Source organism: Psittacula echo, assembly GCF_963264785.1.
Source record: "Psittacula echo genome assembly, chromosome: Z".
NCBI lineage: Eukaryota > Metazoa > Chordata > Aves > Psittaciformes > Psittacidae > Psittacula > Psittacula echo.
Window position 1 is genome coordinate 40,572,483 of NC_137742.1, and position 26,225 is coordinate 40,598,707.

Below are 26,225 nucleotides of genomic sequence, written 5' to 3' on the forward strand. Positions count from 1 at the left end.
GCTTCTTGGAGAGGAAGCTGATGTCCCAGCCCTGTCAGTGGCATTTGGCATATTAAGAGGCATTTGGACAACGCCCTTAATAACATGCTTTAGCTTTTGGTCAGCCCTGAAGTGGTCAGACAGTTGGACTAGATGATTGTTGTAGGTCTCTTCCACCTGAAACTATTATATTCTATTCAAGTTGTGGTATGGGGATAGACATCAAGTGATTTGCCAGAAACACCTGTAGAGTCGAGGAGGAGACAGAAAATACAGCGTTAAAGTATAAATTTCAGTATTTATGCTGTGTCTTCAGAACACTTTGAAGGGCTTAATTGGAAAACAGTCTACTTCAACTGGGGAGAACATCTAACATAAATGTTTTCTCACATAAATTGTTTTAGTCATCATCCAAATCAAATTGACTGAGCTAAGCCAGTTCCTTATCACTTCATCCAGTTTGCCTTTTCACTGTCTAACATCCTGTACTACTGTCACTGATGCCAAAATCTCTTACCAATCTCTGAATCCCCTAGAGCTCTAGAGTCAAGTGAAGGTAGAATAGGTGCTACAGGAGGGCTGCAATGAATTTCTTGGAATACACTCTGCAGAGCTATTTCAGCAAGCAAACTTAAGCTTGTCACCAAAGTATTGTCTTAGCCTTGACTACTTTATATACTTCCTTTCCCCGTTACAGTATATTGTTATTTGTGGCCTGATGTTTCCAGACATCAGATGCTGCTACAATTCAGTGGTTCTGTATGAATAGGAATCTAGGAATGTGGGGGCAATGAATGCTGCTGAATATGAGTTTAAAATATGCTTGCACAGTTCCCAATTAAAGATAACACTTAAGTTAAAAAAAAAAAAAAAAAAAAAAAAAAAGAAAAGCATTGAAGCAGTCCATACTGGCAAAAGGAAAAAGAAAAAATGTAATAGATACTCAGATCAAAATGTTTCATGTGTAAAGGAAAGGCACTGATGAAAAGCTTCACAAGAAGCAGAGGCCCAGGAGCAGCTACTGCCATGGCAACCGAAGGAGCGTAGGGATTTACACTTCTGTATGTCTTAGTGCAGTCTTAGCCAAGAGTGAAACTGGCTTGAAAAAACAGCCTCCCTGTGTTCATTCTTATTCTTTATGAATTGTGTATCTCATCTCACTGCTTCAATGCTTATATCTTATAGTGATGGGTCACTGACTACACATGTTTCTGCATGTGTTAGAAGCTTAATTCCTAGGTTATTTATTTCTGCTATATAAAATCATGAGTTGGAATAGGTTTGTAATTTCGGTCAAAAATATTTTTTCAATGCCACATGCCATAAATTAGGTCCAGCACCTATTATATACCTAATGCCTTCTAGTAATGCATTGTGAATACTAAATCTAATGTTAATCTAACACAAGAACATTCCTTCATCTCTAATTTCACCCTGTATCACTGAACACTTTTCTTCCATATGTTCAGTAATAAAATTTCTACAAATTTTATCTCATAAAAAATACTGTGTATTAATCCTATTTAATAAGATTCTTATAAAATGTATGAAGTAACATCATCTTGTAGCCATCAGGACATTTTGAGATCCAAATGCTGCTGCCCTAATTTAATTTCTTTTTTAAAAAGTACCCTGGTTTCAATGATGGTATTGTCTTTTAACATTTCAGATCACAGTATTTCGCATGGGATCAGAAGGACACCAGGATATTGATTTAGCTATCCTGACAGCATTACTAAAAGGTAATGGAGTTTCACTCCACAGTGAGTCTGTATGAACCCAAATGGACTAACTCGGTTATCCGTGCTGTGCTGAAACCTGCGTTTTTTGACAATACCTACGAATTTATACTGTGAAACTGAAGCATGCTTTTTGCTCTAACTGCTTTATACAAATCCAGCTGTTTTTTTAATGTTTAAATAGCTGTTGTTTTTCCTTCTTGAATTTTTATTCTCCACCTACAACCACTAATGCATCACAAGAAACACCAGTGTTGAACCTCACTGATTACTTGAAAAGATCAGTACTCACAAGAAGACAGCCAAAGAGCGTCTCACACTTCGACTACCTTGGTGGCTTGTAGAACATCCAGAAAGAGGTTGTTTCCTTCTAGATAAAACTGGCACTATTGTCAAAGTGAAATGATTCCTGTAGTCATCCTGGGGAAGTCTAGGAACTGCATGGGATTCCTTCCAACCTCTGCTTAGCTGGTAAAGCTAAGAATTTAGCTGCTGGAGTAGTAGGGGTTTTAATCTTAAAGTCTCTAAATCTTTGTAAGCCATTACATTACAATTTAAAAGATGGTCTGACAATAAATCTGCTGTTGCTACAGGTCAGTATAAACCCTGGTCTTGCAGACACACCATTTAGCTTGGCTTTCTTCAAGATATGATACTGTTGGGTAATTTAATATCTGCTTGTGAATGCAGAAACAGGTGTGATTTGAAAGTCTTTGAAGCATATGTACTTACTTGATGGATGATTACTTACCTAGGCAGTGGCTAGGAGGTTCTAGCCCTCATTTTGTGTATTTCCCCAAATGGGTTTTCACAAATTGCATATTATCAACCGTGTTCATCTTGTTGCTGTTTGGACTGGTTTGTGCTATGTCGTACAGGCCATACTGCCCACACCTGAAAAAGAGAGTCTGTGATGCCATATGGCAGACCTGAATTTGAATCATAACAAAAAATTTTATAGATTTACTAGGTATTCAAAAGGTAATGAGAATTATTCTTGCTTTTTCCAGAGCTCGGTTTTATTCTAAGTTTCTTCCTGTGCAGGCATACAAAAGCTGTATGACGAGAAAAGACAGAAGGCATCAATAACTTCAGCTAACCAAGCAGAATAGTGTTTTACCTTCTACATAATTACAAATCCCATTTCAAACGTTATTTCAAACATTTAAGACAATAATCTGAACAGGGGGAGTAAACAAGCACTGGCCACCTCAAAAGTATGATTGCAAGCTGCTAGCTACCAGCTAAGGAAATGAGCTGGAATTATTCTGCTCCAGTAGTTTTTGTCTCCTTAGTCTTCTGTAGTTTTGCTTTCTCCACTACTTCTGCCCATTTCCATCAAGATAAAAGTTGTTTGAGCTGCAGGTAACATATCTATTTTGCTACTATCCTGAGGTAACAAGTTTTGACCATCTGCATAATTAAATTGGAAGACATTTTAGATATCCTCACACAGAAACAATATAAATCAACATGAAGTAAGGAATGAGAAATTTATTCAAAGCAAGGAATGAGAATTGCATCCATCACCAGATTCCTCTCTTCTATCCTTAGGAAATATTTTAATTGAAACTTTCATTTAATTTATCTTCAGTATAACTGGATCCTTTATTATCCTCACTGTAAAGTCTATTTTCTTCATATTTGTTCTTAAGACAATCACTGAAACTATTGCTATTGATTTATATTAGTGAGATACAGATAGTCTTAGTGAGATACAGATTGTGATTCTACTTTATCTAGGTTTATTTCCAAAGTTTGAATCCCAGTATGGATCCCTGAAGACTTTTACCACCTTAAAAGCTGCCTCTTAGAAGGTGAAAAAATTAGATCATAGGCCTAGGAAGGATTGCTTTCTATTTGAAAAGATCTTTTGCAGTATTTACTTGAGTAACTGTACTATGGGTGCAGTCTGTGTACATGAGTAATCCCCTCTGATCTGAAATACACATTTTGCAAGTGCCTAACTGGTCCTGTCGTCTTCTTAGTAAAATAAAATTACCTTCCCTTTTCATAATACTAGTGCAAGACATAGTGGTGAAGATCTGTTAGCTCAGAAGGTGCCTGGATCTGTGTAAGTAATTTTCACATCTCCTTTCATGCTTGCCAGTCAATCTTGCTAGTCTGCTGATGAGCAGCAGTGCTTGTGTCTTGCTCAAGAGCCAGAGGAACTACAACTTACACCTCATCTTCCCTGCTCTTCAGCACTTTCTGATTATGAAGGTACTCAGTGAAGATTAAATTTATCTGGTGCCTCTTGTTAATCTGAGCTTTGTGATCACAGGGAATGAAAGTCTATGTAAGTTTTTAATCAATGTGTGCAAAGTCAGGCAAGTCATTTGTGCTTATTCATACCATGTCTTTGTACAAAGTTTCTGACCCACCCTGAAAGAACTGCTGCCTTTCCGTAAGTATACCTCACGGAGGTGATGGATAGTTAGGTTTTCATCAAATCAAGAAATCTAAGGTGGCAATGCTGAGCCACTTGTCTATTGATTTACTAGTAACCAGATCTGAAGACTGGGTCTGAATTACCTTGAAAATCATAATTTTAGATTCAGAAATTAATCTCTTTCACCTCTTTAGTATTGTGTGAAAAGGAGGCAGAGAAAAGTATGGAACTGTGTGAGTGGTTATTGGTCATTTTTTCTCAGTCTTACTGATGAGGACTTTGCAGTTCTTGCTAGCCGGTATTCAAGGCACGTACCAGCTAATTAGCAATCCCACCCTGGTGTGAGTGATTTGTTCAGTGAGTAGGAGGAGGACAAGGATTGGGAAACAGGAAGTATCATTTCCTGTTTGCTGTGTAAAATTTGTGATGAGCTAGTCTGTCTTTAAATCAGCCATCAGGCCCATTGCCAATGCAGGAGCTTTCACAGACCCCAGACCCTGCACTGAATATGAGATATTATTCCCTGTTTGTTTTCATGAGTCATTTGTTTAATCTTGTCAGCAGATCTATCTTTCTTAGAAGTGATTTCCAATAAACTAGGGAATGGCATCCAAACTGGTTATCAATTTATATTGAATGGATGTCACAACAGCATATGGCTTGTGAATTCCTTTAAAAAAAAAAAAAAAAATTCAAGAGACATGTAAATGTGGGAAGTTTCCAATTGCATGAATTTATAGCAAGTAAATTTATTGATACAGTTTAACTGTTTGTGCTCTCTTAACTTGAACAGTTGGAACTCAAGCATTAATTGATTTTGTCCTTTTGCAGCTGCTAACTGAGCAGAAGGCATATGACAGAGAAGTTAAAGACAGCATATGGAGATGTTCTAAAATATAATTGTTTTGGAGTGGAATCAAAAACCCTAGTTCACGAAGCTCTTACAATGTCTGGAGCGCCAGACATGTTTCAGCTGGTGCTCTAAAAGCTTTCCCAGTGCAATTGTCAGCATCTGGAAAGAGGTGCTATGTGGTGTATGGTAGTATTAATACTGTGCAACCCTCTGAGATGAGCTATGGCAAGCTAATGCAGATCTGATGTCTCTACATACTTTCCAGCCTGTAAATAAGTCATGATTCATGCCCATTGAACAGTTATCATGCAGTATCAGATGGTCTTAGAAGACATTGTGATGGTCTGCCAACCATGAAATCACTGACACAGAAGGATTTCAGAGTTAGGCCAGATATCTGGTTACTGCCCTTATAGCTGTTGTTGCTATCTGCTTTGTCGTTGTCAATTGATTTGTTAAATGCCAGGAAGACGCCTGTAGCAAATGCAGTGGAAATAGAGCCTTTTCACCAAAGAGTTGCTGAAACTCAAGACCTGCTGAGATGTAGAACAGAAAGTTAATTTGGGTTGCTACTTTCTATAATCTAATAATTTTCTTTAAATGATTACTCAAAGAGGACACTAACATGCTTAGAAGCACTGTGGAAATGAATCTCCAACAACCTTTTTGTGTCTAGATAGATCAGCTTTGTGTCATTTCAGCTTTGAAGATTCTGAGCACTAGTTTTCACAAACTATCCCAAGAGAATCCTTTAGAGGTTTACATTGATCACAGTAAACTTTAGCCAGTATACAAAAGCCTGTAGTCTTATCTCTTCAGTAATCTGGGATCCTGCAAGGGCACAACACTAATAGTCTGACATGTACCTTGACTCACCTAGGGTACAGAGTCAAGTTTATGATCCCAGGCTTTATCATCAAGGATTATTGCATTTTTTGATAGACTGTACGACTTTTCAGCAGAAGAATCTATGTAAGATATCCAAGCACTCCTTGATGGCTGCCTAAGAGCATAATGTTAGTATATGCAGGAACTAACAGGTGTCTCAGATCACCTTGTTCATTTAACTTTGCACCATCCTTGCATTGTCTATCTATATCCAGAAATATCTATACTGAAATAAAATATTGCCAGTCAGTGCATTGCATTCCAGGTTCAACTATTCTTCTAGAAGCAGAGGAAGGCAAGGAAGAGTCCCACTGCAGACATTAGTCATGTTGTCATAAAACCTTCTTTTGAGGAACATATCTCAGGCCCAGTCAGACATCCAAATACTGAGTAAATATTATAAAGACAGTAGTCAGAGTGCCTAAAACACTGTTTAAAGCAGTAAGTATATTACAGTAAAGAAAATAATATAACACAACTAAGCAGAGAATCTTTCCAAGAGACAAAATGAAATAGAAATATACAGGAGTGCTAATTTCTCACTACTGGCTATGTTAAGGGCCTAATATGCGGGTCCAGTGTGATCCCAGTATTGCAATAGGTTATTAAGTCTACCTTATTTTTTGATTTCCCAAATATTCATTGGCTTTGATTTGAATACATTACAGTGACACTTCTGAGTGAGATGATTCCTCTAAGAGGTCACTATTTGGATTCTTCTTAATGATTCAAATCCATGTTCTTTGGCATCGAATGCAATCAAAGAAATGATTGAAAGGAGACAGTATCTTAAGAAAGCCCACCTCACATTTGTTCTAGGGAGATTTTCTTGTATTAATGGAATTATTTTTACTTCTTAATACTTGATAGAGTTCCATTTGAGTCAAAATTCATCAGTTCATCCTGGAATAAAATTGATTAAATGGCATCCGCAGCCCATATGCTTCTCCAGACAAACTTCTGTACCTTTTATTTTTCTTTTCCTCTTGTGTAATGCCAGTGTAATCCACATTCACCTGAAAACCACAGAGGGAAGGCAGGAAAGAGGAAAAAGGTGCAAGGCTTTTGCAGCAGCAAGCCTCACTCTGGGAGCAACCATCCCACTACGGCTTTCATTCCTCTGTGCTTGGTGTTTGGAGCAATAAGCACGCTCAAAGAAAACAATTCTGATGAACTGCGGGGCTTGGGGGCTTTTCTGGAGATGCAGCCACCCCCGCATACCCCATGCTGGTTGCTCTTTCACATGATCAGATCCACCAGAAAACCCTGTGATCATTCAGCAGCCGGGTCCTTCCTAAAGCACGAAAAGGCACAGGAAGGCCAGGCTTCTTATCACAGACTGGAGACAGAAGGTGTTCACCTGGCTTCTCTATTATTTGGTTTGAGTTTTGGCTGAAGTGGGGGCAGTGTAAGTAGCCCACTTTCTTCCCCAGGTCCATCTGATCTACTCTTGAGCCAAAATGGTTTCTAACCAGGCTGCACCCTTGGCTACCCAGCCAGCATGCTGTGGTCAGTTTAAGAAAATCAGGAGATGGAGCTTCCCCATCACATGTGCAAAAAGGTACCAGGCTGGGGGATCGCCATGACTGTTCCTGGGTTTTGAAGTTCATGGATGTGCCTTCTCCACTTCTCATCAGAGAGCTTGCCTGGGCACTGCCAAAGCTTTCACTTCTGCAGGCACATGGGTAGAAAGAAGATCCAATGACATTTTGAGACGATCTGTTGTTTGCTTCAGAAAGGGGGAAAACTTTATTTGCTCTCTGTATTTAACTTACGCTATCATACCCACTGCATGTAGTATTTTTCTGTTTTTATAAATATAACCGCAGAGACATCTTTGCCCTTCCCAAAGGTAAATATTTTCTGTTCTTGAATGTTGCATGTTGCTTGTGTAAGAAACTCAGAAAAGTTCAGATGTTGCTGGCATCCCACATGAAGTCTCTTGTGAGAGCTCTTGTCTGTCTTGTTGTATAGCAGTGAGAAGTTGAGTCCTACGTACTTCTTAGTCATAGAAAAGTCTTTTATTGTTTTTCACTGGTTTTGTCTTCTTCATTTCTTTCTACCATTCTGCTCCTCCACCACCTACCTTTTTATGAGAGTTCATTTCTGTCATAAAATGAAAGTGGATGATCTGCAGTCTAACATCTCCCAGATAATTGCTGCAGATACTGCCAAGTATTCGGCAAAGTTTCATGGCAATGAACTGGCTGAAAAGTTGAGAGTTACAAAATTAAGCGGTAGGGTAAGTTTCCTAAAGGTCTGCTGATCATATCCTTCATAGAACATTTCAGTGGCCAGCGTGTTCTGGTTTACGTTTTCTGTGCCTCCAATTTCAGAGTCCACTTTCAGCTAGAGCAGTGTGTGATTTTGAATAGTACAGAAATGGGAACAGAAGCAATGAAAAGCTCTTATTTGTCTTCCCTCTGTGATACCAGTACAAGAATTAATAAAGACAAGAAAACAGTGGAGATATGAGGCCTTTAAAAAATGAGTCTTTATACAATTGCCTGATCTCTGCAAGCAGCTGTGTAGTCAAAAGTCGAAGAGCCCTTTATTTATTTGGTTGAAGAGTTCATTTGGGCCAGTTCTCCCTAAGACACTGAAGCACAAATACTGTTTTATTATTACAAATCAGCTAATAACCATGAAATCCTTAGTGAAACATTACAAAAGCACAGCAGGGCAGGAATGTCCCACAGCGTACATTAAAACTTCAGGGAAAAACATAGCCTCCCTTCCAAAAAATAAACAGCTCGAAATGCACCTTATCATCTGCATAGTTTCTTATTTAATTTGAAAACATTGTACCTTGACAACAGCTTTATAACATGCTTTCTTACATGACTATTGCATGTGTGAAGGGAAATTGGTCCCACCAAGACCCCTCATAGAGGAGAAATTCCCATGCTTGTACAGGAGCCCCATCTTACCAGGTGTGAATGTATAAAATGTGTATAAAATGCAGAATTCTTGGAATCAGTAGGTCTGTGTAAGTTGAACCTTTTTATAATTGCTAAATGCAGAAGTATGTGTGTGCTCATATGCATGTGTGTGTGTGTGCATATTCTGCAGCTGGATCAGTAACCCACCTGGCTTCTGCTCTTGCCTCCCATCCAAGAGGAGAGAAACCAGTTCACTCCACTGCAAGTTGCGTCTGCTGAGGTCATGTCTACCTACTGTATTTTTCAAGGGGGATGTGAGGAAAAAAATAACATTTATGAGACAATCTGAAAAGCATGGATTCAGATTTGAGATACAATATTTTATTTCAGGGACAATGTAAGGCTTTGTTTTGGTTTAATATTTATCAGTTGCAGAAATGACATGGATATCTGTGAGAGGAATTACCATGGTGGTCTGTTGGCTGAGTCTAAAGTATTTCTTGTTTCTTTTTTCTCCTTCTGTCCTCCCTGCACCCCTGTATGTATACACAGGAGCTAACGCATCTGCTCCCGACCAGCTGAGCCTAGCATTAGCATGGAACAGAGTAGACATCGCCCGCAGTCAGATCTTTATTTACGGGCAACAGTGGCCGGTACAGTATATATACAGCATCTTCTACTGAAACACTTTAAATGCTACTCAACATTAAATCCATTCTGTTGGCAGCGGTGGTTTAACACGGTATAGAACATACTGAGTCATGCTCCCAATCAAACACAAAGTCCCCATTCACAGCTCCTGAAGGTGGGCAAAGTCATTAGAATGCTTGCTTTTTCAAAGAAATGGTGACATCTAGCGATGCCTTAACACTGAGAGACCACACCTTTAAAGAAATGGGAAGCAACACTTTTACACTATCAAGTAATGATTCTGAAAGCTGAGAAAAGCGAGTGTCTGTTTACAGCCACGTTACAGTGTTAGACTATAAACTAATGGCAAGGCAAAATTTCTTTTTGCTCTTCAAGCGATGCTTTTTATATAGAAATACTGAATTTGATGATGATCAGATGTTCAGATATGCTGCACAGATGCTGGAGGTCATCAAATGGACCACAAGAGCTGATCAGCAATGTTACTGTAAAAGTGCTGTGGCTCCAAATGTGAGCTGGTGTTAATTTCATGCCCAGTGCTGCTCTGCATTGATCTGCCTGTTTCACAGCTGCCCCATCCTATACTCCAGCTGCCAGCTATGGGGACAGGCTGCCTGGCCAACATTGTTCCCTAGGGGCCACCATAGGCAGAGCTTCTCTGCAGCAGTGGGAGGGCTGTAAATAGAAGGTATATTGAGTGCTGTGTGGGGCAGAGGAGGAGATTGATTCCCAACTTGTGCTGCAGTTTCTACAGTGGTGGTTGTCAACCAGAAATAAAAAAACAATCCAAACAGGACACTACCTGTAGCTCCTTAAAGCCTACCATGCCTTCCTTCAGAAGGTGTAATTGGATCATAGTGTTCATTAGTGTGACATTTATTTTGCCACCATCATGAAAATTTCATAGGCTATCATTAGATGAGCATTTACAACTCCCCACGGAAAAAATGCAACAAAAGGAAAAGCTTCTGTTTAAATATCCTTGCCTTAAATGTAGTGTTTGGAGCTCACTGCCCCTTGAAGCTAGTTTTTAAAAAACTTGCCTTTTCAGTTATGGAGTGAATTATTTATACAAATATATATATATGGACTATTTATCTTGTCTTCAATATTAGGCATAATTATGCATCAAAACATAGGAAGGATTTTAATGCTGCTAAACTGTCCTTATCATTATCACTCCATCACCACATTATAGCAAAAAATGAATGCTGCAAGCTGAAATCATTTCAGAAACTAAAAGCTGGAAGTATGAGATAATTTCTCATCCTTCTGACCTCCCCAACCTACAAAAGATAGAAAATGATAGATTTGCATAAGAAGACCTCTTACATTTGGCCCTTCAAAGATATGGTGAAGCTATTCCTGCTTCCTGAGTGTCAAAGGTTCCCTGAGTTTCCACACCATGAACAGGAAAAAGCTAGAATTAAAGTGAGCTTGCACATAACAAATATGCCCCATATAAATAACATGTTAATCAGGAAAATGAAAAATAAACATAATAATGAAATGGTGAATGAATATTGTGAAGGTGTGGTCACCAATTGCCTGAGTTCTAGTTCCTTGGTCCTGCTGTGGATTTCCTAGGGTATGTGAATCTTTACACTCTGACACTCATTTTTGAAATGCTGCCGTGAGTCAGAGAAACCAATGTAGACTAAAACTGTAATTATCCCAGTTTAAGCTAGGAAGAGCAACCCTCAGAATTTTATCAGGGTTTCCTCTTGTGCCAGAGTGACGGGACCAGCTGGATACAGCCTGAAATGCCCAGGAACAGCCTGAATTAATCGCTTGCTTTGCAGGTGGGCTCACTTGAGCAAGCAATGCTGGATGCACTGGTGTTGGACAGAGTGGATTTTGTGAAATTACTCATAGAAAATGGAGTAAGCATGCATCGTTTTCTCACCATCTCCCGGCTAGAGGAATTGTACAATACGGTAGGGCCAACCTAAGGCAAATTTTGTATTTCTATATTCATTGTTGTAGCTCCCACTCATACTACAACAACAAGATGATGCACAAAGCAGCCAATATCTGTTGCAGGAATATTCCATGTTAGAAGACTACATTGTCTGTTAGTTTTGTCTCTCACGTAATGGAACATGCTGTGTCTTGCCCGCCTAATCTGCTGTATGTATTTTTTAAGACATGGATGAAGCCCCACACAGTACCAGCTGATTTCTGGTCATTGTAACTCCAGTATGACAGATCTGAAATTTAGGCAGATGGCACTGGCTGGAAAACAGTTACTGGTGAGTTAGGCACTGTAGGTGTTGATAGGTGACTCCTGACAGTATAAGCCATTATGGTTTCAAAACAAATCTTACGTTAATCAAATTCAGCCACTAGAAAACAAATAGGCGCAAACTTCTTGGGGTAAAATTATTAATTTGAAGGTGAAATGAGATGATTTGAGCAGGTCTATTACAGTGAAGGACTTCTCCATGTCCTCACCAAATGTTACGAAAATTGTAGTTTTGAATTCTAGAAGCCTGTTTGAAAGTTTTATATCTTTGCCTTTAAAATGAACATAAAACCACCCAGGTTCAAATTGCTTCTGAGTTCTCAACTGCAAAACACATTCTAGCATTCACATCATTATTGCCTACCAAGAGGAACCGGTATGTTGGAATTGCTAAGTGATATGGAAAAATTCTGAAAGCATTATCTAGTTCTTAGTTTTGCTAGTTCTGTCTGTTGGAGAGAGCTTGTAATACAGTGCATAGCCCTGCTCAGAAAGTTTTTTTTCTGCCAGTACTTTACAAAAGCCCTGCCGTCATAAGCTGTCACACTGGACTGTTATCCAGAGATAACAGAAGTCAGTTTTGATGATGATGACCAGAAGTCAGTCTTTCAAAAATATTAAATATGAAAAGAACTCATTAAATCTGTGCAAAATATAAGTGAACAGGTATCCCCTCTACCCTTGTAACAGAATCGCATCTGATCTTTGATCGGCTTAAACTTTGCCTATCAACTAGCATTTCTCTATTAAGAATAGAAAGCCTATGAGCTTTCTTACTACAGAGATAAGCATTGTAGTTCTTGTACTAAAACCAGTTCTTACTGGGAATAAGTTAGAGGAAAGCTTTCTGTTCCACTACTTTTTGAACAAATTTATTGTAACCTAAGAAAGCACCATAAATTATTTATGCAAGATTTTCAAACGATAGAGGCTGTGAAATGCCTAAACTACCAATTTTGATATATGACCTAATGATTCCGTAATAGCTTTAGCACCAAAAGAATTAAAAAGCCAATTAAAAAATACTAGGTTACCACATGAGACCTGAGAATGACCTGGAAGGTATAAACCAGTGAATTTGACTTCTGCCATGGTAAATTTGTAAGAATACAATAAAGAATAGAATTAATCAAACCAGGGGATCAATTTTTTTGTTAAAGAAGAGTTTGTCTGGTTTCTCTAGGAAAACGTTAAACCTTAGTAATCTGTTACCATTTCTGAAGCCAACATGCAGGAAAATAAGTGTGTTGTACTTGGCCCACCTGCTTTTGCAAAACTGTTTTGACAATATTTGAAAGCCTCAAGTGTTATTCAAGGACTATAGCTATCGTGGCATAGAAGATAAGGGGTACTTGCGGTTTAAAAACTACTTGAAGGATAGAAAACAGAGAGTAGGAATACATGGTCTGTTCTCACCACAAAATGACATTATGACCAGGCTCATCAAAGACCCTGTCCTGGGACCACTGCCTGTTCAGAGATGATCTGAAAAACAGTAGCTGCTGAAGAGTCAGTGTTTGCAGGTGATTTAGCATCACTCATGGTAGGCAAATCTGAATTTGCATATGAAGAATCACAAAAAAGTCTCATCATGGTCCGTGATCAGGTTACATAAAACTAAGTCCTGGCAAGTACAGAGCAATGTATATATGGAAACACTGACTCTGTACATATGCAGTGGTCTCATTTATTATCAGTTAAAGCCAAAGAGACCTCCCATAAAAGTGTCTTAAAATATCATCAAGTCAAAAGCACAGCAGAAAAGAAATATAACATACAAGTTAAATTGTAGGAGTCTGCTGCAGAAAGTTTTGCGTATCAAGTGGAGTAAAAAGAAGATGACAAATTCACAGACTCTGCAATGCTGTTAGTGGCTTTCAGACAAGAGATCCTAGATGAAATGTCAGGCTCCTGGGCAGTCTAAGCCAGCAGCAGTGGAACTGGAGATCCTGAGTGCAGGAGGGCTGACACTGAAGGAGCTGGTTTTCCTTCCACTGTTTCCTAGAGGCTGTGCATGTTGTACTGGGCTTCTGCTTTGCCTAAGCTAGGAGTCTAATTTGATATATAGGGCCTTAGTTTTCAGTGTGGCAGTTCTAGCGGTTTTCTGACTGAGGTTTTTGTACAAAAGAGAAATCAGGTGAAATAATGCTCTTGTGATATTTAGGGGTTTTTTTGGTTTGGTGGTGTTTTTTGGTTTTTTTGATTGATTGATAACACTGTATAATTGAAGTGATCTCAGTTGCCTAATTTTTAAACACCTAAAGTGAGAAAGCCTTTTTAGCATTTATGTCTTGCCAGTCTTTGAACAATGCGAAACTATTTTATTCTTCTTTATTTGTCCTTTGCAGAGACATGGACCGTCCAACACTCTGTATCATCTAGTCAGGGACGTCAAAAAGGTAAGAGTCCAATGGACGGTAGGTTGGAAATAATGTTGTGATTGCTTTTTGTAGCTAGACACAATCTCTGCTTTGCATGAGCTTTCAGTGAGAGCCTTCTACTTCCCCTGCCATTACAGAATGTCCTGTTTGAATGTACCAAATACAATGTTTTGGCATACAAAGCACAATTAGCAAGTTATTTGGCTTGCTTTCTCTGTAGTTTTAGATGCTTGGGTAATAGTGTTTCTGCTAGCATAATTGTAGGCTCTTACATACATTGTGGATTTATGCTGTTATCTGTATTCATCCATACCTGCAACTATTGTCAAAGCTAATTTCCATGTTGTTAGTTTACTTACGAGCTTGTAAATAGCTCTTATGCTGTGCTGGATCCTGTAGAAACAGTTTTTTGTTCTGTGTTGTGTGGTATATTGTAGCAATCTTCCTCAGCAGAAAAAAATTTAAAACAAGCAGTACAGCTTTCCTCTGCACCTCTTATCAGGTTAATTTCAAGCATCTTGAATTATAAAGAGTCGTTAAAAGGACAGGACAGAAACACAGGAAGGCATAGTGACAGGAAGCAAATACGAAATGCCTTTAGCAATATGTTCAGGATTAAAAGTGTTACAGCAGTAGCAATGGATGAAAATCCTCTATCCTCTAAATATATGGATCAAGTAAGGAGATTGAGTCTGCAGCTGACCTTATCAGTATGTACAGATTACAGCCTTGCACATTACATATATTGGACCTCACAGGTAACATGCTTGAGAAAGGAAATTTCTGTACATGGGACTAGATAGAAGATTGAAAAAAGAATAGAGATTTTTTTTGTAAGACCACAGGTTTTGGTGGTTTCTTCTGTCACTGACAGCTGAGCACAACTGAAGGCAGCTAGGGGAGGGGAGTGTCAATGCTTAATAAATCATCTTTCTCTTAAATAATGCTGCAGAATTAGCAGTAGTTATGTTTAGGGAGGTTCTGGTAGTTTTCTTTGGTTAGCATGTTACATTGCATCATTGTTCAACGACGTATAGTATATTAAGTGACCATTGGAAAGTGTGGAAAGCCTACAGAAGAAGTGAAACTGTTCTTAACACAGAAGTCCCTTTCGATGGAGCAGAGTAAAGCTCGAATGCATTTAGACTGGTTACTTCTCTTCGAGCCCAAATTACCAGAATATTTTTTTCTTACTAAATATGCAGTTACTTATGTGCCTTCAAGAGTTTGAAACAAGCATTATTTGTCTTCTTACTTTAAAAAATATTTTTCAAAATCTTTGTCTCTCCCAGCATCACCTTTCCAAGTCTTCCTTCAATGGCGTAGCAATGTGTATGTGGGGTAACTAAATAATATCTTTTTTCTGAGTCCCTAACTAAGGTTTTTAAAGGAGCTCTTGAAAAAAAAGCATCAAAATAGGCAAAGATTATCAGAACTCATAGGAATATACTGATAGACATTGGCAATAAACCTGTGCTATATTCAATGACATTATTTATTCCATGGTGATTGCTAAATGTTCAATGATGGTCATTGTTCCATAAACTCATCCTTCTTTCCTCTGTTTATATGTGAAGTCTCCAGTAATCCCCACTACATGAAGTCAATGTGCACTCTCATGGGAAAATAGTTAAGAGCTTTAAAAACAGCTGGGTGCAGCCCTCTAGTACCTTCATCAGAAAAATGCACCTCTGGGCCTGTATTTCTCATTTTATCACTGGTTGAAAAACAACCACAGTTCAGTCAAAGAAAAGTGATAGCACCATAGCCCTGATATCTCAGCAGATTCCTTACCAGGCAGCCAAGCTGTAAATCACTCAGCAGATCTAACAACAGTTTAAAAGAAAACACCTCCTTGGAAGTAACTTCTTGATGGACATCACTGTATGACAGTCAAGTGTCCCACCATGCATGAAAACCAGACCACCTGCTGATGCTAGCTTTTTGAGTTATATCTATTTTGATGCCAGTTACCCAACCTCTCTGATCTAATTACAGTATCACAAAATATAAATACAAAAATGTAGTGTGTCTCCTTGACACACTCCTTGACACACTCCTTGAGACAACACTTCATTCATATGCACACTCTTGTGCTTTATATGCATACAACCCTATTTTAAAACCTGCACTTTTTAAAAGGGCATATGCTTCAAACAAATAATTATGTCTGCATTAGTGTGAATTCTCAAATAGAAAATTCATGCTTACAAATTATAGAAGCACTATTTAATTTACTACTATTGTATTACATAGTCATATAAATCACTAGGAATTTGTTTGTTTGTTTGTTTGTTTGTTTGTTTGTTGGAAAACCGCCCTGCCTGCTTAATAAAGAAAAAAATTTGAACCTCAGGAGTCACCACATCCTGTTTGTGGCAGCTTGTAGACACATATGTGCACATGCACACAGGCACACACAAAAACATATAAGGCAACAATTTATTTTTTCTTTGGATATCCAAGTATTGCTGTGAAGACTGTTAGCCTGGGCAGCATATTGTGAAGGCCTGGAGACATAGTCTTAAAGAATTTACAGCTTTAGACTGTAAATTTAGTTGCTTTAGAGGCAGCTGTGCTCATATCTCTTTTAGATCCTTTCTGTTCCATAAACTACATACAGAGACAGTTCTGCCTGCGCTGTTTGCATCATGGCCTTTTTGACATCCCCTCTCAAGGGTACAGAACTTAACATGGAAGGTTAACTTCCTTCCCTAGACAGTGCAAACCAATATATCCACACTAAGCAGGAAGAAACACTGACCGTGTTCCACATCCTGTTTGTAAGTGGAGGTTGCCCTCTACAGGTTGTTTTTAAAAAAATCCTTCCTCCCCTATCTCAGCTGGCAGGTGAAGATCAGTAGAAATTAACATACATTTTTTCTTTAATCCAAGAATTGTATATAATCAATATATCTTAGCACCACCCTGGAGTGATGCAAGTTTTCAAAGTTTAGTTTGGACTGCCACTGCCTGGCTACATTTCCAGAGGACTAACAAGCAATATAGAGAATTTTGAAAGTACTCTTTTTTCCTCAGAATGCAAAATGAGAGTCTTGATACCTGCTGAATATAAAAATGCACTTCAAGTGAAAAAATACTGTAACTGGTTAGCTTGCAGCTTAAAGTTGAAGTTTCTTCAGGAAAAGAACCAATCCATTAGCACTGAAGAGCTTGTCCGAACATAGAAGGTTAGTTGATTATTAACCAGGGTACCTATTGTACTCAAAAATCAAACCTTCTCTGTCATTCCGTCACCCTAGCTGTACTAGAATTAGCCCATCCAAATTTTTTGCTTTCTTGCAGTGGTTCTGGCCTACTTGCACCGCTGCCCTTCATTTACAAGAAGACTCACTGCTGCCAGGGTAATTTGAGGTGTCTGTTGATACAGCAAGTGCCTTGGCACATGCGTAACTCCTCACACAAGTGGTCCAATTAGCTTTACTAGACTGCTCACTTTGGAAAAGTAATTGTGTGTTAGCATGGAGCCATTCATATTTGTGTGTCTATAATGTGTATTTCTGCTGTGAATTTGTGAGCAGTTTTTAGGAAAATCTTTCAATATTATAGTGGGAGGTTTAGATGCATCTTTTATTTAAGTTACTGTGTTGGGAATTTTTTATCTAAGTCTCTTTATGAAATTTTAGAAATCAAAACTTCATCAAGAAGCTAACACATGCAGATGCCTGTTGTGCTTTCTTAATTGTTCAAGTATTTTTTGCCACTTAATAATATCAAAGTGTTCAGTTTTAGTGTCTTACATTAAGACAGCAGGAGTCTGTTGAAGAGCTACAACACTGTCTTGGAGCTACAACTCCCACTTCTAGCAGTGCCGTCATCCTTGTTCTAGTAAAACTGTCAGTGCCTTAAGCATTATGGAAAGAGAAGAATATTTTAGGGAAAAAAAACCAAAACAAAACAAAAAACATAACAGAATTTCATTTTTAGATTTACATTATTTTTCCTTAAACAGTTCAAAAATAAAAATGACAGCATTCAAATAAACTAATATGCATTCCTGCAAATCCCATCCACCAGATTAGCCAAAAGTAGGACAAATGCAAAAGATACTATGCCAAGGGATACTGCTGAAAGACAGTTGGCAGATCATCTTCTGTCACTAAATTAGTTTGACCTTCTGTCCCTTTGAATCCCAGCCCATTGCTAGGCATGGTTCACCATAGCACTACCTCTCTCTCGCCTTCCTCAGCCTTTCAGTGTGCCCTTTGTACTGTGGTGAGCAGGGAGGAAAATAATCGTTGCTCTTCCTGGCTGAAGTACAATAGGAAGGAAGATCTTTGTATCTGCTTCATCTTTTCTGCAGAACCAGTTGACATCTGCTCTCCATTAGCGTTTCTCTATTCTGAATCTAATAAGCACATCTGCAGAGGAGCCAGGCAGATATCTGCAGATATGCAGATATTTCCAGCAAGACATGAGAGTCATAAAATTGCTCTGTGCTAATAACTAACCTTCTTTTGATGACCACATAAAAAGAGCTACAGGCTAACGGTAAGCTGTGCTGTATATCATTATAGGAAATATGATTATTTTATTATAGTGCACTGGAAAAGTTTAAAACTAACAATTACAATTTCCTAGTCCTTCTGCGGTGTTGGCTGTACAAGTTAATTTTTTACTAGAGTAATCTTCTCTTTTTCTAAGGCTACTGCTTGCAGCTCACAGAAGTATTATTTACCTCTCTTTCCACCTTTAATTTGTAGTCACATCTCTAGCACAACAACATACAGGACAGAGAAGAATCTGTAAATCTACAGGGTTCTTAATGACAACTCTAGATCTAGGTGACCTATTCACAGTTTGCCAAATCATGCCTTCTTTTCTGGTAGGGAACTGATGGTTGAACCATAATGATCATCCAAACAATTCAGAGGCAGTGACGTAGAGAAGGAGGCAAACTTCAATTTGAGGGCATTCCCTTCCTATTAGCCCTTTCCTCCCGTAAAGCAATCAGAGTTGTCCTTGTGGAGCTCCCAAGGCAGGGAACAGAGGAGCAGATGTGCCCACGCTGGGGTTTTGTTCTTCGCCAGAGATCCCCCAAGAGCACTTCACCAGCACATCCATGAGACCAGACCAGCCTGAAGTTGTTCTGGCCTGCTAGGTGCATCAGAAGCTTACTGCTTCTGGAGAATAGAAATGCCCAGTTAACTCAAAGGCGGACTCAGATTTGTATGCATTAAGAGACAATCTGCTACTGAGAGCTTTCTTCAAATCTTTGCAAGCCATTAAGTATTAGAGGACTCACAGCCTTAGTGTTGCTGTTTTCAGGCTTGACAGTGTAGAGAAGGAAGATATGTGCAAGGATGTTCACAATGTGAGGGCAATAAGACATGGACATATTTGTCATTCTTTCCCTTGAAAATAAAAGGTGCATGCTGAAGACATTGTGTGTGTATATATATATACGTACACACACACACACATATGTATAATATTTAACATAAGGATAAGAAAGGAAAAGAAATGGAAGAACAAGTATGTAGTTGACTTTGCCAGGATCCTGCTAATGACAGGAGAGTTCATCTCCTGAGAGACAATCTCCTTCTCTCTGCTGGAAATGAGGTAGCAAGATTACTGTGCTTAGAGTGATTTTCAGTAAAATATGTTGGGACTTCAAGGAGGGACAATCTAGGAAAATTGCTAGGCTTGTAGTTCTTGAACAAAACTCCAAAGAGTTAGCCACAGGTATTTTGTTTATTACAATTTTCATATTTACTTTCATATATACATATTATTTCCTCATACTAGATGTGGAATTTAAGCAAAAATATGTGTTTATTTGTAGAAAAAATGCTAACAGACTCTCCTTGCCTCTATCAACAAGCAATAATAATAACTCATGCCCTGTGTAAGTTCTCTAGAGTAGATAATACAGCTCCTTCCCTCTGCCCTTCCTTCCCTGGAACAAGGGAAGGAAACACTGATAGGATGGGAAGATCACATGCAGGAACTGATTCCATGTGAACAAATGATATTGCATGATGTCACTTCACCATGCCTTGGCAGTAGGCCAACACAAAGGCAGTCCGAAGAGGTGCCAGCAGAGATATGAGATGCCAGGAAAGAGTTGTGGGGGACAGATGGTGCACAAAAGGTGCTATCTTGCAGGACAGAGTTGAGCAACTGTGCCTGACCTTTCAAGTGTGCTGATCCTCATGCTTTTTGTTCTGCAGTCATGTTCCTTGTTTCCCCAGCTGAAGAATATGAGTACTGTGTACTGACATTGTCTTCTGTTACTTCCAACAAGTTCTTCATCTTCTTATTTAACCTGTGTCTTCTTTCCAAGCGAGAATATCCAGGTTTCGGTTGGATCTATTTTAAGGTGAATTAATTAACCAGCATAATAATACATTCCTGTTTCTAAGTATTTAATTTGTTTTATTCTGACATAATTATAAAGTACATTTAACAACAGCAATAATAAGCATTTACTCCTCCCCAACCATCCTTCTTATTTTCATTACAGGGAAACTTACCTCCTGATTATCGGATAAGTCTGATTGATATTGGTTTGGTGATAGAGTACCTGATGGGAGGAGCATATCGCTGCAATTACACCCGAAAGCGTTTCAGAACACTGTACCACAATTTATTTGGGCCCAAGAGGGTAAGGAGCAAGTTATTTCCCATCTGTATGACTGAACCCACTGGCAGGATTTACTGTAGCTTCTTAGTCGGTTCTGGGCGGGGGGGTTATATGTGTGCACGCATTCAGTGTACAAATTCATTTCCATTATGTACATAGAAGCTGTTTCACCACAGCACACTGCAAGGCAGCCACTGATACAAGAGACATTTTCTTATAAATTTAGTGAAAAAATTATTAGGTTCTGCTACCCTGATGTGATTAGGACATAAAACAGTCTCCTCAGGCTCTAAACCTGTAATTATGAGTAATCACAGCTTTTGAAAGGCAAGTCTTTTGACCTGTACAAATTACACCATAAGGCAACTAAGTTGAAAAACTTGTGTTTTGATAGATGCATTTCCTGTCTCATGGCTCGTCTTCTTGACTGTGATCTGAAGGTATCAGGGCAAAGAAACACGTAAATCAGAATTGGCTTTATTGGCTGAATGTGGCTCCAGCAGAGTCACTGGGCTCCAGGCAAAAAAACCCTTCAGTATTTTTGTGGTTTCCATGTTTGGTAAATTACAATACTGTGAATCCAAAGTAAGTTTACTACCATTCTAAGACAGAAATATATTTATTGTCATCCATAATGCCACGGACCCAATCCAGCATGAACAAAAATCTGCTTGACAGCTCCCAGTAAGATTTATACTTCTTTCTTTGCCTCCTTTTACCTCACGTTTTCATTTCCTGTCTCAGTTCAGATTTTAGCAATGCACACAATTGTTGAGCGTTGTTCTAAATGGCTATGAAGAGCAACAGCTCTGTGAAACAATTAGATCCAGACACCTGAAATGGTTTGGTTTGTTTCCCTACACATTCCTGGCTTTCAAGAGGAAAGGTAGTAATTGTAGCTGCTGGGGGAGACATCCTGCTCTTAGTCACTGCATCAAGAAAAGTATTTGAGTAACAATTTCACGGATCTCTAACCAGCATATGGAGGAGCTCCACAGCAGTCAACAAAAGTGCGCCATGGGAATGGCCGAAACAATGATATAATCCAGAGGAATCCATTCATGCATTAGCAGTAATTCCTACCTCTTTTCCACAGTGTACCTGAAGTAAAATGTATGTCTTCTGTTGTGTGTTTTGGTGAAATAGGATCAAACTCAAGGTTGAATTAAATATATCTATAATTATTTGATTTATGTATATATGTATATTACATTACATTGCGTATGTATCACCTATATTATACATTACCTATTATATACTCTGTATTATATGTTAGGCATCATGTTACACATGCATGTATGTATGTATGTATGTATACACACATAGTTGTAATTTTTCATCACCCTTCTGGGAGAAATAACATTTTTTTTACTTTTTTGTACAGCCAAAAGCCTTGAAACTGTTGGGAATGGAGGTAGGTGACCTGTGATAAATCTTAATGTCTTTTTCTTCTTTGACAAATGTACGCTATATCAAGATAATGTTTAAATTCACTGTAATGAAGGCACCAAGAGTTGTTTTCAAGTTTTGTATGAGAAATGTGCCACACAAATTGTATTTTTCATCCAGATAACTTTTTTACAGAAGGGTCAGATTATGAAACATTTCTTAATAAAACTCCAGTGGATAGACAGCAGAAAAGAATGCTCTTCCCCCTCTATGGATCATTTTTCTTGTCACGAAGATTAAACAAAATGTTTCAGTCTGTCAGGCCAAGCAGAATTCCAGTCAGATAACTATATAAATTTGAAACGTGTTCAGAGAAATGAAGCAGTTGTGGAGAATGATGCAGAAATCTTTACATGGGCGAAATTTCTATTAGTTTTGTTGACAGTTTTGGCTATCCCCCATGCTTCAAGGAGATAGCATGTTTTCTGGTTTATTTATTTTATGCAACAACTTTCATTTTGCTGTCCACAGATGCAGCACAGAAGAGGTCAGCTTATCTGATAAAAGCAATAGGCTAAAATGGGAAAAAAACTAAAGGCAGTAGGAAGAACTAAGTGATGGAGAAAGAGGGATAAAAATGCAGTACAAAGGCAGGATGGAATGGTGAAAAGAGATTCCCATTCTTTTAAGACCTTTTAAGAACATAAAGGGAGAAAACACAAGAATAAGCAGGGAGGAAGTCTTCAGCAGACCGTAACATCTCCTGCACACGTACTTTCTGGAGGTGGAACGAGGCGGATGCATTACAACAGATGTTATTTTTAGAGTGCCTTCTTAGCTTTATTTTAATGATGGCTTTTGCAAAATGGCTCTGGGTATTGTGTGACTGTGGTCTGTGTTCTTAGGAAGATAGAACAGTTCAGTGATAGTCCAAAGCTCTTTTTCACTTAGGTGTGAGGTTACTGACTTCTCAATTACAGTGCATGGACCAATGCTTTTTTTATTATTTTCCTGTTTTAAATATTTTGTCCAAAAAAATTAAGGGGCTGGCCTGCAGGGAATATGTTTGACATCTCAGGTACTGATTCCAATATCCTGTGTGAATTGGTTCAGTTTCTTCACTGGTGAAAAAAATTTCTCCGTAATTCTCACAGGATGATGTCCCTTTGCGGCGAGGGAGAAAAACTACCAAAAAAAGAGAAGAAGAAGTAGATATTGATTTGGATGACCCTGAGATCAACCATTTCCCCTTCCCATTCCATGAGCTGATGGTGTGGGCTGTATTGATGAAGCGTCAGAAGATGGCCCTCTTTTTTTGGCAGCATGGGGAAGAGGCTATGGCTAAAGCACTGGTGGCCTGTAAACTCTGCAAAGCTATGGCCCACGAAGCATCAGAAAATGACATGGTGGATGACATATCCCAAGAGCTGAACCATAATTCCAGGTGAATTTTCTTCATGTACACTTTCCTGGGTTAAAAAAAAAAGGGGGTGTGGTGTGAGGGGGGTAGAAGAAGGAGAAAGGCTGCTGATCATGCCTGCAATTTGCTTATCTGTACCTTGCTTTCACTTCTAATTAGGAAAAATGCAGTCCCTTTAAAGGAAATCTAAATGGCTTTTAAACAGCCTATCAGCCAGAGAAGCAGAGTTGCTAGCAGTATAAGTTCTGAAATGAGAAGACAGTGAAATATCTGTTTTGTCTATGTGCTCTTCCTGAGGTCCCAGGAGTCAGGCTGCAACCTTTCTCTGTGCTTTTTCAATACTCTGTTCATCCCAGGCAGAACAACTATTGAAATCCTAATGAACGTAATATTGGGCAGAAGTGTTACTTAACCAAGAGCTCATGCTTAGGTGAGCAAGCCAAGATACTAGATTCCATAGTAATCTTTCCTGATGTTAAAGGTCTGAGACACAGAATTTAGAAAAGGGTGTTGGACACTCCTTTTTCCAGGAGACTTGACCACTAGTCATGGGCAAGTAGTACAGAAGCAATTCTCTAAACTGCAAATAACCAGAGGATTTCAAGTAGGAAATGCCAGGGAGGTGGGCAGGCAGGTGGAAGCAGACAGCTGGTAGGTGTGGGTGCTCACCACTGCTAAGTCAGGGCACTTATTTATATGCCTATCATTAACCACTCACATTTGAAAATGTGGGTTTGCATGTGTACAGTCAACATCACGATTTACATGATGGAAGGTGATGCCTCCCTTGCAGAGGCTGTCAGTTGCAGAGGGATATTTTCTGCAGCAGGCTGCTTGGGTTAATGGGAATGAACGAATGTCCCTCTGTTGCAGGGACTTCGGCCAGTTGGCAGTGGAGCTGTTGGACCAGTCATACAAGCAGGATGAGCAACTGGCAATGAAACTGCTGACCTACGAGCTGAAGAACTGGAGCAACGCCACATGCCTGCAGCTCGCAGTGGCAGCCAAGCATAGGGACTTCATTGCTCACACTTGCAGCCAAATGCTGCTCACAGACATGTGGATGGGTCGTCTCCGGATGCGCAAAAATTCTGGCCTAAAGGTCAGTACTGTTTTAAAATAAAAATAACAGTCAGTGGAGTTCTCATGGATGGTAACAGGGTAATCTTCAGAGCCTCCTGTAGTATCAGTGAGAGCTATCAGAAGAATTGAGCCATGTAGTTAGTATGTCACCTTGTCTGGTGACTTGAGGAGTTAGCCAAGGATTTTAAAGATACATCAAGAAAAAGGATGTGTAAGTGAATTAACTGTTAGTGAAAGGTGCTAATCTGACAACCTTCCCCAGAACAGGCCAAAGCAACCAGTACAAATCTTCTTGCAATCCCCTGCCAGTCTTTCTAATGACTGATCTGAAGGAACTACCATAGAGTATCTAGAGGATAATTCAATTTTCAAAGCTGTTTAAGCTTTACTTCTACAGGTAGCAAAACTGCTAACAGAGCAAGGTAAATTCTGGGAGATAAATTTGTGTCCAAGGACCAGTATCTTTCACCTTCACCAAAATACTCACCAATCAGTACATAACCAGGACATGCCCTTTCCTCCCAGATGACTGAGAAATATTTTCATCAGGTGGTTCTCTTTCCTGCATTAACCAAGTCTGTATAAAGTGGCAACTGCTCAGCTGTCTTGCAGTGTGAAAAGATGTTCAGTAATGGTGAGAATGCTTATGAATACATGCAGTGTCATTGTACTAGGTCTAATCCTATGGAAGTAGTGAATAAGTGGCTGATAGCATTCTCATCATAATCCTGCAGAACTGTGTGTAAATATTGTTCTGCTTACTGATAGAAAGCATTCTCACATTTGGAGGCATCTTTACTGACTATTTTTCTGACTTGACCCATGTGCCTGTTACCCTTCAGAGGGACTGCTTCCTTGTTCAGTGCTTGGCTTTGCAGATACTCAGCTTGGGTAGATGGGAATTAGTGCAGCAATACATTTCCCACTGCATTCTTTCTTGTTTGCAGCATGCATCTTTTAAGCCGTAAAATATAGACCTTTCTTTCGCAAAGAATAACCGAAGGTAACAGACTGTTTCCTTTCAGCTTCTTGTAACATCAGGGCTTCACAAGGGTCCCTTACTCAGCTTTTAGCTTGTGTTTTCACTGAAGTTCATTAGCAAGGCCTGTTTAAAGCTAAAGCAGTCTACAAGTTATATGAGCAAGGGGCAGCATGGCAAATAAATTTGCAAGCATGAGTGATGAATTATTTCCCATAGACAATATTCTCTTGTTGAAACTGGCAAATGGATTAAGGTGATTCTTTAGAATCTCACTGGGGATATATAGCACCAGTGAGAGGGGGAGAGGCAATTACTAATCCAGCCTGTTCTTAAAAATTGCCTCTCTGGGAAGCCAGATCTGCCTGTAGCCACCTCACCCTTTTGTGACAAGCCAAGTTCAGGAGCAGTGCAGGCAGCTCTTACAAGGTTGTTCACAGCGGTCTTATACGCTAACTGCTTCTAATTGCAGAATCTTAACCGGATGGTTACAACAACACACATGCTGTCTGTCGATATGAAGAGCACAAGCAGTCATTGTCTCTGACCTGCCAACAAGCTAACTACATGGTTTCACTGTCATTTAGGGAGAGATTTATAATAATTTTCCATGAGATTACAGCAAAACCAGAGAAAGATATTGTGCTTGTGAATACAGACAAGCCACTTCTTTTTATATTATCATATCTCTTTAGTTATGCTACTGTTTTAACTCCAAGCATCATTCATTGCGTATA

General features: G+C 39.1%; 1 protein-coding gene across 2 annotated transcripts in view; it reads left to right on the top strand.

Annotated features, from left to right (window-relative positions):
* The window catches only part of TRPM3 (transient receptor potential cation channel subfamily M member 3), a gene marked incomplete at both ends in the record, with an annotated part of 379,891 nt that overhangs the window by 311,186 nt on the left and 42,480 nt on the right, over positions 1-26,225 (top strand). Inside the window, 9 exons of one of the 2 annotated variants that reach the window (XM_080637491.1) lie at positions 1,649-1,721; positions 9,286-9,386; positions 11,187-11,321; positions 13,978-14,028; positions 20,318-20,353; positions 20,498-20,638; positions 22,002-22,031; positions 23,161-23,450; positions 24,300-24,528. In XM_080637491.1, the coding sequence (XP_080493617.1) occupies positions 1,649-1,721; positions 9,286-9,386; positions 11,187-11,321; positions 13,978-14,028; positions 20,318-20,353; positions 20,498-20,638; positions 22,002-22,031; positions 23,161-23,450; positions 24,300-24,528 (1,086 nt within the window). The remainder of the gene's footprint in view (positions 1-1,648; positions 1,722-9,285; positions 9,387-11,186; positions 11,322-13,977; positions 14,029-20,317; positions 20,354-20,497; positions 20,639-22,001; positions 22,032-23,160; positions 23,451-24,299; positions 24,529-26,225) is intronic. The other variant, XM_080637492.1, reaches the window with a different exon arrangement.